The sequence below is a fragment of the Eulemur rufifrons genome, chromosome 6 (assembly GCF_041146395.1).
Source record: "Eulemur rufifrons isolate Redbay chromosome 6, OSU_ERuf_1, whole genome shotgun sequence".
Classification (NCBI taxonomy): domain Eukaryota; kingdom Metazoa; phylum Chordata; class Mammalia; order Primates; family Lemuridae; genus Eulemur; species Eulemur rufifrons.
In genome coordinates this window covers 68,062,119-68,075,821 of record NC_090988.1, presented here as the reverse complement: position 1 = coordinate 68,075,821, position 13,703 = coordinate 68,062,119, and the positions used below count along the sequence as shown (strand labels likewise).

The following is a 13,703-nucleotide window of genomic DNA, read 5'->3' as shown; positions in this document are numbered from 1 at the left end:
GGGAGAGTCCTGGGGCCTCCTCTGGGCACGGGGCACCTGGGCCCTTCCCCCAGCTGCCCAGTCTGGACCGTAGAGGTGCAGGGGCCTCCTTGAGGAGCCCAGTCGAGGCTGAAGCTGAGCTCAGTGGGGGAATATGGGGGCGAGAGCTGGGCTCTGCACCCAGTCCGCTCCCCCTGGCTGCCCAGCTTGCCTGCGGGGTGCTCTGGTTCAGCGGCTATGGCCACATCTGGTCGCAGAATGCCACAGACCTCATCGCCTCCTTGCTGACGCTTCTGAAACAGCTGGGACCTACAGTGAGTACACTTGCGGGAGCCCCAGGGTGGAAGGGTTCTGGCAGGGGCCTCCAGTCCCACCTTCCCTGAGCCCCTGAAGTGCTTCTGCCTGCTCCTCACCCCCGACCTAGGACGCAGTTTTCAGAGCCTAAGTTTTGTCACCGCTGAAATAGCTGAGAACACTGCCCCGGCCACCACGCTTACCTGTTTGTCTGCTGTCCCCCAGGCCTGGCTGGGCGCTGGGACCTGGGGAGTCCCCAGTCTGCTGCTGGTCTCTCTGTCTGTGGGCCTGGTCCTCGGCACCACCCTGGTAAGGCACCTCCTGACCCAGCCTCGGTACTCACCTCCTCTGACCCTGCGCCCCCGATCCCCGCCACTCCCACCCCACCCACAGGCTAGACATCCCAGGCAGGACAAGGATGGGTCTCTGTCTCCTCCCACCAGTGTGCCCAGTCTGGAGTGAGAGGCTCCTTCTTTCTGAAAATTGGTTTGCAGGAATCTGGGCTGGAGAACGGCGCTGAGGCAGGGAGAAGACTTGTGTAGGAACCCCCAGACCCCATCAAGAAGGGCTGAATCCACAAGAAATAGAGGGTTGGGGGAGAGAGGGGCAGGGAGGGAGAAGGGGGGGTGGAGGCTCTCATCTAGGTGAGGGGTAGTGCTGTGTACACAGCTCCAGGAGAGCAGGGCGACTCTAGACACATTGAGGGGCCGGGGACTCAATCCCACGGGCACCCCAGGAACCCAGGAGGCAGCTGGCATGGTCCCAGGTCCGTGATGCTGTACACCTCCAATCAGGTGTGGCACTTCCTGAGGACCACCCCAGAGCCAGCCACTCCGCTGCCCCCTGAGGACAGGCGCCAGTCGGTGAGCCGCCAGCCCTCCTTCACCTACTCGGAGTGGATGGAGGAGAAGGTCGAGGATGACTTCTTGGACCTGGATCCAGTGCCTGAGACGCCTGTGTTTGACTGCGTGATGGACATCAAGCCTGAGGCTGACCCCGCCTCGCTGACCGTCAAGTCCATGGGTCTGCAGGAGAGGTGGGAGGGGTGGAGGAGGGGCGGGCTTTGTGGGCCCTCAAGCACACAGCTCTCCATCAGATGGGTGGATGCCTGACTCTGATTCCTAGGGCCTAGGACAAAGCTGGCCTCCTGGCTTAGCCAGTGTAGACACATGTTCTTGAGGTCATTCGTGTAGGTCAGAGTGCCCCAAGAGGAATGCTGAGAAATACTGTTAACTACACATGCACACACAGGCATACACAGGTATATACACGTTCGCACTCACACACGCTCCTGTGCTCAAGTAAGTTTGAGTAGGTCTCTTTACTGCAGGACTTGTCATGGCCTTTAACATGCTTGTATTCATTGTAAATCAGCAGGAGGGCAGTATGTGGCATTTCCCAAAATCACTTGACTACAGAATCCGCCATATGGAGTGCTCATAGTGTTCCACAGAGCACACTTTGGGTGTAGACACCCTCCTTTCAGAGCCTAGGTGGGTAAACCAGATCACACCAGGTTTGAGTTCCCTACACAATATCATGGAAAGAACACTGTATGAGGAGTCAGAAAACTGAGCATTTTGTTTCAGCTCTGTCACCCCCTTACTGTGAGAGCCTAGGCAATTCTTACCCTCTCATGGAGACTCAGTTTCCCTTTCTATAGAATGAGGGCCTTCCTGGTCTGTGGTTGTAGACACTGAGCATGGTGGAGTCTGTGCAGTGTAGATGTCCTTGCTGCTCCTGGGACTCCTTCCTTCCCTGACAGCTGAGGGTCCTGGCCTGTCCTGCCTGAGATGTCCTTGACTCATTGGCAGCCTCGTCCCAGGACTGCTGGGCCCAGGACTGTGACACAGAGGGTCTGGAGCATCCTCTGGGCTCGAGCCCAGCTACTCTGCTCTAGGCAGGTGTCCTCTCTGTGAGACCCATCCACCTGAGGACCACAGGGAGGAACTGCCTCCAGCAGTGACAGAGGAGAGGCCAGGGGAGGGCCATGTTGGGATGTTGGGGTTGTTGTGGATGGAACTTTTGGAACTAGGGCCCCAAACCCCCAACCCAACTGCTGCACGGTGGGAGGAAGGAGACAGAGTCAGGCCTACTCCTCAAGGCTGAGATTCATGCACCTTTGACGGGGATCTTGTCACACTCCCACTCCTCTTCCTCGAGCCCACCCGCTCTTTCCCTCCCTCATCTTCCCACCCTCAAGGCCCCCAGCTGGTGCCCCTCCCGGCACCTGAAACTTACTCCCCCTTTCCGGGTCCTTCCAGGAGGGGCTCCAACGTCTCCCTGACCCTGGACATGTGCACTCCGGGCTGCAACGAGGAGGGCTTTGGCTATCTCATGTCTCCACGTGAGGAGTCAGCCCGCGAATACCTGCTCAGCGCCTCCCGAGTCCTCCACGCCGAGGAGCTTCACGAAAAGGCCCTGGACCCTTTCCTGCTGCAGGCAGAATTCTTTGTGAGTCCCCCTGAGCCGGCCACCTCCCTCTGGATGGGCCTTTCTGCTCCCATCAGCCACCCACCAAGCCAGGCAGGGGAGCATGGTGCCCAAAGCTCAGCACCTGCAGTAGACTAACATCACTTCATCGTCAGCTCTCCCACCATCTTGGGGAAGCTCCTTCCCTCTGAGCCGCAGTTTCCTCATCTGGAAAATGGGGATGAAAGTAATAGGGTTGTTGCAAGGATTAAAGAGGTTGATGATGTATGCAAAGCACCTAGCAGGGTGATTGCTGTACAGTGGCATTTCTAAGTCTTTATGGCCTGGTACCGTGCTCTGAAAGCCATAGAAAGCCTTCTCGTCTGACTCTCCTATTTTCTTATCCTCCTCCTGCCAAGCTTTGTTCATCCCCCTTTGAAATCTCTCCAGTCACCTCCCCTCCTTCCCAACCCTGGAGCTCTAGCTTGGGTCCTGATCACCTCCCACCTACCCTGCCACAGCCTCCTGCTGCCTCCTGTTGGGTTTTTAGGGGCCCAATAAATGACAGCCCTGTTTACCTGCCTGAGGGCTCAACCAATGAAGAGCTAAGACATAGGAGATCACAATATCCCTTCTATTGCCAATGAAATTTGAAATGAGCTTAGCAACAGTGAGCTTCCTAATACTGAGCCCCAGAATTAAATGAACTTTCCACCCACCACAGGTGGTGCTGGTACATCTCCGGCCTTGCCCTACAGGGGCATCCCTGTAATTCCTTCTTGGCAGGAGGGCCCCCTAAAGGAGGAGGAAGGAAGGGGCTGAGGCCCCAGAGCCCATTTCCTCAATCAAACTTACCTATCAGGCAGTTGCCCGCTTCTGTGGGCAGGAATGGGGAAGAGGCCGTGAGTACTGGGAGAAAGTTCCTCCTGGTAGAAGCCATAAGGCTGGGGAAGGGTGTGACTCCCTTACATCTCCTTTCTCCTGGCCTCTCGCCCCTGCCTGCCCTGCTCCGTACCTGGACCAAATGGCTCTCCCCTCCGGGAAGACCCCCCTGCCCCATGTTCCCAGAACCCGGCAACGTCTGCATAGGCAGCCGGCCCACCTCACCTGAGTTGGTCCAGCCCCGGCTTCCTTTGCCAGCCATCCCCCCCTTCCCCCACCCCTGCAAACTAGGTGAGCCCCACCTGTGCCTGTCTCCTCCCTCACCCTGGATGCCTCTAGAAAGCCTTCCTCAGCCACCCCAGGCTCACCTCCTGCTGCGTTCCCACCGCCATCATCTCCCCTTGAAGGAAGAATTTATGTCCTCTCTGTGATTTGCTGTTCACGGGATCATTGTTGATTTTGCCAGAGAGGGAGGAACGTGGCCTGAGCACCCACTCCAGGGGCAGTTTTGCACGTGTTTGTTTTTTCTTTCGATTCTCACAACAACCCTAGGAGGTATTACAAACCTCATCGCACAAAGCCCACACTTAGTGTGCCCCAGAACAACAAAAGTATGAAACTAGGTGCAGTCAGGTGCTAAACGGTGCGGACAGATTGGAAGGGAGCACAGAGGCGAGAGGCATCAGGGAGTCACCCCAGAGGACATTGGGAGGACAGAGTCAGGGGTGAGCCTTAAAGGGTAGGAACAATCTGCAGAAATGGAGGAGGGGACCGGTGGTCCCAGCAAGTGGAACACCATCAGCTCAGACCTGGGGACAGGACAGAGAACGGCAGATTAGCAACAGAGAAGAGACAGGCGTAGCTGGAAGTAAAGAGGCCAGACCCGAGAAGATGTCACATGCCAGGAGAGAAGTGCCCACTAGGAGCTCTTGACACGGAGAGTGATTGGGGGGTGCAGATACACCTGTGGGCTCAGAAGGAGGCTTCAATTTCCTGCTGGAGAATCAGGGAAGGCTTCTCAGAGGAGGTGGTGGAGCCCAAGGAGATGGTGATGGGGTGATGTTGCCACAGAGCAAGCAGCATGAACCAGGCTCCCAAGGCAGGGATGCCCAGGGCAGGAATGCTGCACAGAGAATATGGAGGAAGGCAGCAGTTGGCCAGGTCACTTTTTGTCTTGTTCTTCATTCATCAACCATTTCCTAAGTGTCTACTATATGCCAGGTTGGCCTTCAATAAACAATAGTCATAGTAGCATTTATTATCCACTCAGCATGTGCCAGGCACTGTTCTAAATGCTTTATGTGCACTAACTCGTTTAATAGTAAATGTTTGTTGAATGAATTCATGCACTCAAGCCAGCCCCTGGATTCAAATGTCTATGAGGGCCAGCCCATAGGTGCTCACACCCCCGTGTCCTCCTCCTGCAGGAAATCCCCATGAACTTTGTGGATCCAAAAGAGTACGACATCCCTGGGCTGGTGCGGAAGAACCGGTACAAAACCATACTTCCCAGTAAGTACTCACCATCCCAGGGACGTGGGGGCCGGCTCACCTTCACCTGGGTGCCCCTCACCCTGAAGAAGACCTCAGAGCTGAGCCCTCCAGGGGTGACAGGACAGCCACCACTGGAGGAGAAGGGATGGAGAGCTGGGAGGTGACCAGTGACGAGCTGGGGGGTTCCCAGCCTGGTGAGAGCAGAGGCCGGCGCCTTCCCTCACACAGCACTCTCTGCGCCTGTGCTCTGCCTGGCCAAGTGTGCTGGGCTCCACAGAAACCCAGACGGAAGGGGTGGTGATAACAGCGGCTCCTAGCCAGTGTGTGGTGACGGAAAGATGTTTCACATCCTTTATCTCTTCAGAGTAGGCAGATACTAACGAGAGGAAATTGAAGCCCAGAGAGGTTCAGTGGCTCATCCACAGTCACACAGCTAGGAAGTACAGGGCTGGATTTCAAACTGGGGCCTCTATGACCCCAGGATCGGGCTCTCTGTCTACATTGTAAGTCCTCTAACAGGTAGATCCACCCCACGGGGGAATGAGCTGCCTCTGTGAGGTAGTGAGCTTCCCATCACTCGATGTGTTCAAGTAAAGCTACACAAGCAATCCCCCCAGAAGGTCTCAGAAGGATTTTCTTTCCTTGGAGGCGGTTAGACCAGGTGACCTGATGTTCCTCTCTCAGCCCTGGGGTGTCATTTTCAGGTGACTTTTATCACACTTTTGTCTGCCTGCCACCCCTGCCAAGTTCTGGCCCCAGGCCCCAGGGCTAGCTTGGGGGTGACTTGTTGAAAGTGAATCCCCGCAAAGCTACTCCACTCAGTCTGTGGAGTAGCAAGGCTTTAAAAAAGCAGTTTTGCCATCAGCATCTCCAACAACATGTAAGATGTCATGACTTATTTTTAACTTTTAAAATAGCGACTTGTAGTTGCTATGGTTGCAGAGTGTCTAGGTAGTTCCGGTTAAACAAAGCGCCATTTAAGGCCAGGATGCATTATTCAGGGCTGCTCACCTCTTCCCTCATCTTGCCCTCCTGCTCCCAGCCCTACCCGGAGCTCAGGGCTGGAGGACCCAGAACCCAGGGCTTTGCTGGCTGCTCAGAGCGGCCACTGGGGGAAGGTGGGAGTAGACTGTGATTCTTCGCTGTCCCCACCACATTGCTGAGAGGCTCAAGCCACCTCCAGCCATGCTCAGAGCCTGCAGGCCCCAAAGGCCAACAGAGAATCTTGTCTGTGTTTAGCAGGAATTGCCCCTGCACCCTCTGTGAGTCTGGGTTGGGGGGCAGAGGGCAGGTCGGGCTTGGCAGAGGCTGCCTCTCAAATCCAGGACACCCTGAGGTTTGGTCTCTCTTTCACTGGGCACACATTTCCTCAGCTCCTGCCTCCAGGCCTGAGAATTTAGACATGAGTAAGACACAGACTCTGTGCACAAGGATCTCCCAGTCTCTTGGGAGAGACAGGCCCCTGCACAGTTATAGTCAGAATGACCAGTAGCCCAGCAGGCAGCACTGGGGACAAGATGCAGAGGAGCAATTTCTGTCCCTTTCCCCACTGTATCCCAAGCACTAAAACAGTGCCTGGCACACAGTAGACCTTCTGCACCTGTTTAAATGAATGCATGAATATCTCCCAGAGCTGGCTCCTCTTCTCCATCCTCACAGCCAAATGACTTTTTGGGGGTAGGGCTTTCATCTTCCCCAATTCCAGGGGGCACCATTTACATAGACTACGTTGATGTAAATGCCCCTGGCATCGTGCCATGCATGGCAGCCCTGTGATCCTTGACACTTGGATTATTGCAGTAATCTCCTACCTGGTCTCCTGACTTCCATATCCTCCTCCCCTGTCCATCTTCTACCCCTGCCACCAAAATGATGCAAAACAGCAATCCTAATCATGTCCTTCTCTTCCTTAAACACTGTCATTGTCACCCTTGTAATCCTCAGGTTTAGGTCCAGCTCTCTAACCATGGCTTATAACACCCTTTGTCACCGGGTTCCTTTCCTCACCTCTCACCAGTCGCCCCCTTGTCCGTGCACTGGAATCTCACAGTATTCCCTGCAGACAGGGAGAAAGGAGATGGCCCAGGCAGAGCTTCCTGCTTCTCTCTGCTGCCGGTCACCCAGAAGCACCTCCGCCCACTTATCCTCTCTCCTCTCCATCCCTGCCATCCCCATGCCCCTCTTTACAAGAACTGCCCCATCCCCACCCCCACCCCCCAAGTCACCTGCTAAAACCTCAGGCATTGGGGCTGGGCCAAGAAAAGGTCTAGAGAGGAGAGACTTGGGCATGCCACCTTTCCTGTTCCTCCTACCGAGTTTGGGATCCTTCTTTCTATCCATTAACTTATGGGGAAACTGGTAATAGTAGCAATAATAACAGCAATTGCCTGCAATATAGTATTTACCATGTGCTAGTCTAACGGAATGACTAAAGGCTCTACTTGTTAACTCCTTTTACCTTTACAAAATAAGTGAGGTCATTGTGGAAGGAGTATCTCCAGCTTACAGGTAAGACACAGGGAGATTAAGTAAATTGCCCACATTGGACACTGCTAGTTAAGTCATAGAGCCAGGATTTAAACCCAGGCTCTCTGGTGTAGACTCTTAATGACTCCCCTCTACTGCCTTTGAGAGCCCCATGATGTGCACGCTGGAAGTGCCTTTAGTTCAGCCCTCCCTATAACAGGAGAGAAACTGAGTCCTAGCGAAGGGATAAGACAGTGGGCTGGTGACAAAGCTAGACCAGAACCCAGGACTCTGGTCCCCCAGCCAGCTTTCTGCCTACCCCCATCCCTCCCTATCTCAGTCTCAGTCTCAGCAGGCTGACGGAAAACCCAATACAAGGAGGCTGTAGCTGGAACAAAACAAAATTTACTCCAGGAAGAGCAGAATGTATGGGAATCTGTAACTGTGGGATTTGATGTGTAAATAGATTGAAAAAAAAAAATCTTTGTGCACATGTGTTCACACAGCTAAGACCCTACAGCCTCATTCCAGATATGGGAGACTTCTCCCTTTTTATTCCAGTAGTCTTCCTCAGCTAGCTTTCTACCCCAAATCTTTTTTTTTTTTTTTTTTAGAGACAGGGTCTCACTCTGTCACCCAGGCTGGAATGTAGTGGTGTGATCACAGCTCACTGCAACCTCAAACTCTTGGGCTCAAGTGATCCTCCTGCCTCAGCCTCCTGGGTAGCTGGGACTACAGGTGCACATCACCACACCTGGCTAATTTATTATTAGTAGTAGTAGTAGAGACAGGGTCTTCCTGTGATGCCCAGGCTGGTCTCAGACTCCTTGCCTCAAGTACTCCTCCTGCCTTGGCCTCCCAGAGTGCTGGGATTATAAACATGAGCCACCACACCCAGCCGTACTCCCAAATCTTAACAGCTTTTTGTATTTTTTAAAGCATTTTACAGTTTATGTAGCACTTTCACATCTGTTTTCTCATTTGTATCCCTAATAGCCCAAGAAAGTAGGCATCTTTGCCCTCCTTTTATAGGTAGGAAAACTGAGGCTTTGAAAGGCCATGAATTTTACAAGCTTACGTTGAAGCCAGTGGCAGTATGTGCTCGAACTCTAGCAGCCTCCTGCTGTCCAGCGTCTGCACGCTAGGTGATTCCTTTCTTGACTTAGCTTTCTCCTCTCAGAACATAAGACACAGTAAGTACAGGGCAGCCAAAGGGGCACGGGCAAAGGGTAGGCATGGAGCCTACAGAGGTAGAGACCCAGGGCATGGTTCTCTCTCTACTCTCCTCTTCATCCTGGGTCCTCCCTCCCCGAATGGACCACAAATGGGGTCAATGTTTTGCTGCCGAGCAAGGGAAGGAAGAACTGCTAAGGTCTCAGAAGAAATGTGGGTGCCCAGGAGTGGGCCACAGAAGGTGGGCCCTGCACAAGAGGGCCCAGCTTCCAGCCTCACCTGTCTCCCCCTACCCCAGACCCTCACAGCAGAGTGTGTCTGATCTCACCAGACCCCGACGACCCTCTGAGTTCCTACATCAACGCCAACTACATCCGGGTATGTATCCCCATCCCAATGGCCTCTTGCTGAAGGGGAGGCCTGAGTTGAGGGGACCCATCCTCCAGCCTTGTCCCCAAGCCAGTCTGGCTCCTGCCAGCCCCTGGGAGGAGCCTGAGTGTGGGGACTGGGCCCGAGGAGCGCTGCCTCTGACCCTGACAGCCTGGACTTGGCTGGCCGCAGGGCTACGGTGGGGAGGAGAAGGTGTACATCGCCACTCAGGGACCCATCGTCAGCACGGTGGCTGACTTCTGGCGCATGGTGTGGCAGGAGCACACGCCCATCATCGTCATGATCACCAACATCGAGGAGATGAATGAGGTAGGGACCGGCTTTGTACCCTACCCTGAGCATCTCATTTGCATATTAATCCTTAACGATGATCTTGTGAGGTTGGCAGCGTTCACTGCCAAGATGAGATGTGAGGCTCCATGAGGTTAAGTCATTTGCTCAGGGCCACATGGACAGAGGCAGAGCCTGGGGCTGGGCTCTCCACCTCCAGTGCCCACGACACTCTGCTGCCTCCCAGCCTGCCAGGACTGACAATGGCTGCTTCTGTACCCATCACGGCCCATTTATTTGAATCCCTATAAAAGTTCTTCAGGATGAGCATTACCTCCATTTATTTTCCAGATGAGGAAACTGAGGCTCAGAAAAGGGAAGTAGCTTATAGATTATGAAGCTGAGGTTTGAACCCAACACTCTATAGCAGCAAATCTGTTGCCCTTGTATATCTCTCCACTGCCTCTGGAGGGGCGCTGGGAAGGGAATGGGGTTGCATCGCAGCCTGATCTGGGCCCCTGCAGAAATGCACCGAGTACTGGCCAGAGGAGCAGGTGGTGTACGATGGTGTTGAGATCACTGTGCAGAAAGTCATTCACACTGAGGATTACCGGCTGCGACTCATCTCCCTCAAGGTGAGGCCTGGGGCTGGGCTGGGAGGATGGAGTATAGGGGCTTAACGGGGGGCTCCACAGAGAACAGGGCCCCACAGTCCACTGTAGCTGAAATACAGGCCTGTGTAACTCCCAGCTTTTGGTGATTGATAAGCAGGGATGAGGGAGGGGTTAGCGGACTTGGGGGCCAGAGGCAAGACCAAACCCATTACATTTCCCAAACCTCAGTTGCATTTAATAACATTGTCATTCATAATGCCTTCTACCTCTGCTTCAAATGTACCCAAGGCCAGGACTGTCTGGGTGAGGGGACTTCAGCAGCCTCCAGCACTGTCGTTAAAACTAAGGGTTCATTATAACTTGGAGATCTGCCTAGCAACATCGCTTCCCCTGGAATGCTGGGTTTCTGGCCTGTAGTGACCGATCTGTCCACCAGAGAGCAGGCACTCCTTGCAGCTTTGGGGTTGCACAGGGAGGCAGTGGTTATACAAAATGGCAAGAAAAAGGAAGACATACAAAGTATGAGCAATACAAAACAGCTCAGAAGAGTGGGGGAAGGTATCCTCCCACCCTGAAGTTGTGCTTCTTTCAGGATCAGCATAAGAGAGGATACTGTTCCTCTGGAATCAGGATGAGTGGGTTCTGTTTTTGAGAAATGATAAGACCCATATTTGGAGAAGGTGGAGCCCACAGTAATAACCTGGAAGGCTTGCAAGAGCGGGGGGCCAGGCACCAGGAAGCTGATGCCCTATCCAGAAACAGCCAGAGAAGTCCACTGATGCTGACAGCCACAGGGTGCAGCCACTGAAAATGAGCTCAAGGCCTGAGACTTGTCCCTCTGAGCTGCTCTCTCCCTAGACAGTGTGCTTGGTGGGGCACAGGGGACACCTCAGCCACAGAGGGCACTGCCCACCTGAGCAGCTTGGAAATACAGGTCTTGCTGGAGGGCAGGAAGGGCTAGGGAGCAAGGCTGTGGTCTATGTTGCAGCCAGGTGACCCAGGGACCCAAGGGACTGGCTTCCTAAGTAGAAATGCCCCAGAAAGAGAGGCCCAGATGAGGCATGGGCTGCTCATCTTCTCAATGCCATGTGGCTGGTAGGGAAAGAACCAGGACATCTTGGGGTTTGAGGATATTTACTTTTGTCTATAAACCATCACAAGCACCCGGCCTGGGCTTGGTTCTGGGTTGGGGACTGGGGCTACAGATCTGTCCAAAGCCCTGAACTCTCCTCAAGAAGTGCCCATGAGATGGTAAATACCGAGCCAGAGATAGGTAAGGATACAGAAGGTCACTCTGCCAGCGGGCGTGCTCAGGAAGGGCTTCCTGGAAGTGGTGCTGCTGATTGGGGTCTTAAAGGATGAGGAAGGGTTGACCAGGAGCAAAGAAGTGGGGAGAGCATTCCCAAAAGAGAAAAAAGTAAAAGTAAGGGCATGGAAGATGGAACAGTTGTGTACACATGCTCCTGACACTTTACATACAAACTTTTTGGAGTATGGGAACATCGAATAACAAGTGTGCAGGGGCAGGAGATGTGCCTGAAAGGATAGACCCTGTACTGGGTGTCGTCTTTGCCGGGCTAAGGACTAAGGAGAGTGAGTTTTATTTGGAAAGCAATGAGAGCCATCGAAGAGTGTTGTAGTATGTTCAGGTGCTGTAACAAAATACCATAGACTGGGTGGCTTATGAACAACAGATTTAATTCTCACTGTTCTGGAGACTGGAAGTCCAAGATCAAGGCACCGGCACAATCAGGTTCTGGCGAGGGCACACTTCCTGGTTCCTGTCCTCTCGTGGCAGAAGGGAAGAGGGAGCTCTCCAGGGCCTCTTTTATAAGGGCCCTCATCCCATTCATGAGGGCTCCACTCTCTTGACCTTATCACCTCCCAAAGGACCCACCCTCAGATACCATCATGTCGGGGATTTGGTTTCAACATGTATGTGAATTTAGGAGGGACACAAACATTCGGTCCATAGCAAAGGGTTTTGAGCGGGAGAGCAGCGTGTCCAGATTTGTGGTGTGGACAGATCATGTTGACTCTGGATCTGGGGCAGTCAGGGATGAGGGAGAGTCGCACATACTAGAGCGATGGTAAAGGTCAAAGTGGAGGTGTTAGTGGGGTTGGGGGGATGAAGAGGCAGTAAAACTGGCAGCGCTTAATGCGGACAGAGGTGGGATCGGGCAGGCAAAGCATAGCAAGGCGAGGGGAAGAGTCCTGGGGCTCTGGATTGTGTCTCTAAGAGACAACTGGCCATCTGTTAAGATAAGGAACTCTGGAGACAGAAATTAATTGGGGAAGGGGCTTCTGCCCTCTCTCGGATGATCCTGGAATTGTTGGGGCAGAAACAAAGAGAAGACCGATGCTGGTGTCACCGACCAGCCCCCACTACCAGGCTGACTTTGGGTCTCTGTCGGGTGCCACTGGGCAGTATGGCCTAGATGGGAGGGGTAAGGGGTCCCACTCTCTCTGTCCTTCCTGTGTCCGTCCTCCTCCCATCCCATCCCATCTCTGGGCTGGTTTGTGGGCTGACAGAGTTCACAGGTGTCTGGGGTGGGCCTCTGTCTCCTCGACAGAGTGGGACTGAAGAGCGAGGCCTGAAGCATTACTGGTTCACATCCTGGCCTGACCAGAAGACCCCAGACCGGGCCCCCCCACTCCTGCACCTGGTGCGGGAGGTGGAGGAGGCAGCCCAGCAGGAGGGGCCCCACTGTGCCCCCATCGTCGTCCACTGCAGGTGGGTCCTCCCAGCCAGCCACTGAAGCAGGGTGGCCCCCCACCCGCTGGGCCGCTGCCCTCACCCCACCCATCCCCTCGGCCCTCAGTGCAGGGATTGGGAGGACCGGCTGCTTCATTGCCACCAGCATCTGCTGCCAGCAGCTGCGGCATGAGGGCGTGGTGGACATCCTGAAGACCACGTGCCAGCTCCGTCAGGACAGGTCAGCCCACGGGCAGGGGTGGGGGCCCATGGGGGAGCTAGAGCTCTGGGGACAGCAGGAGAGACCGATGTGTGCATGTGGGTGAGGGGCAGATGGACACTGGGTGCGGACTGACAGGCAGACAAGGAGTAGGGAGGACAGCTGGGTGGAGAGACAGTATCCAGACATTTGGGGGCTGGATGAAGAGGGAAGAGAAACAGAGCTGGTGGACAGAAGGACAGGGGCTGAAAGTGGAGGAACATGTCATCTGTGTCCCCAACAGGAAGAAGCAGAGGGCAATGGTTGGCAAGGGTTGGTTTCTCTAAGCTGTACAAGGACAAGGCCCCTAGTGTGCCTCAAAAATCATGGGCACTGCATGGGTTTTGGGCACCCCTTGCAGCCCATCCCTCAATGAGCACATCCCTGTCATGCATCTCTGCCCCGCAGGGGTGGCATGATCCAGACCTGCGAGCAGTACCAGTTTGTGCACCACGTCATGAGCCTCTACGAGAAGCAGCTGTCCCACCAGTCCCCAGAGTGACCAAGCGCCCCCTCTGAGGTCCTCTGGGCACTGCCCAGCCTAAGTTGGGCGCTCACCCTGGCCTCCCAGGGCCCTACCTCAGGTCCTGGGCCTGCTCCCTGCCCTCACCCCCTCCTGCTTCCTTCCCTCCTGTCTGCTCCCGCCTCCTGTATTAGCCTGGGCCTGGCCCCTGCCCTCCACCATAGCTCTTCCTCCTGTACATACTGGGGAGTGGGGGGAGGGGGAGGGACGTGCCAGGCCAGGCCTGGGGCCCCAGGGCCTGACCTACACCAC

The 13,703-nt window shown here is 54.7% G+C and overlaps 1 protein-coding gene across 2 annotated transcripts in view; it reads left to right on the top strand.

Annotated features, from left to right (window-relative positions):
* Nucleotides 1-13,430, top strand: part of PTPN5 (protein tyrosine phosphatase non-receptor type 5) — a 40,175-nt gene extending 26,745 nt beyond the window's left edge. Inside the window, exons 4-14 of one of the 2 annotated variants that reach the window (XM_069469686.1) lie at nucleotides 282-293; nucleotides 499-582; nucleotides 1,068-1,309; nucleotides 2,538-2,727; nucleotides 4,995-5,079; nucleotides 8,999-9,078; nucleotides 9,262-9,399; nucleotides 9,885-9,995; nucleotides 12,548-12,708; nucleotides 12,797-12,910; nucleotides 13,337-13,430. In XM_069469686.1, coding sequence (XP_069325787.1) covers nucleotides 282-293; nucleotides 499-582; nucleotides 1,068-1,309; nucleotides 2,538-2,727; nucleotides 4,995-5,079; nucleotides 8,999-9,078; nucleotides 9,262-9,399; nucleotides 9,885-9,995; nucleotides 12,548-12,708; nucleotides 12,797-12,910; nucleotides 13,337-13,430 — 1,311 coding nt within the window. Of the gene's footprint in view, nucleotides 1-185; nucleotides 294-498; nucleotides 583-1,067; nucleotides 1,310-2,537; nucleotides 2,728-4,994; nucleotides 5,080-8,998; nucleotides 9,079-9,261; nucleotides 9,400-9,884; nucleotides 9,996-12,547; nucleotides 12,709-12,796; nucleotides 12,911-13,336 lie in introns of both variants that reach the window. The other variant, XM_069469684.1, reaches the window with a different exon arrangement.
* Nucleotides 13,431-13,703: the final 273 nt, after the last annotated feature.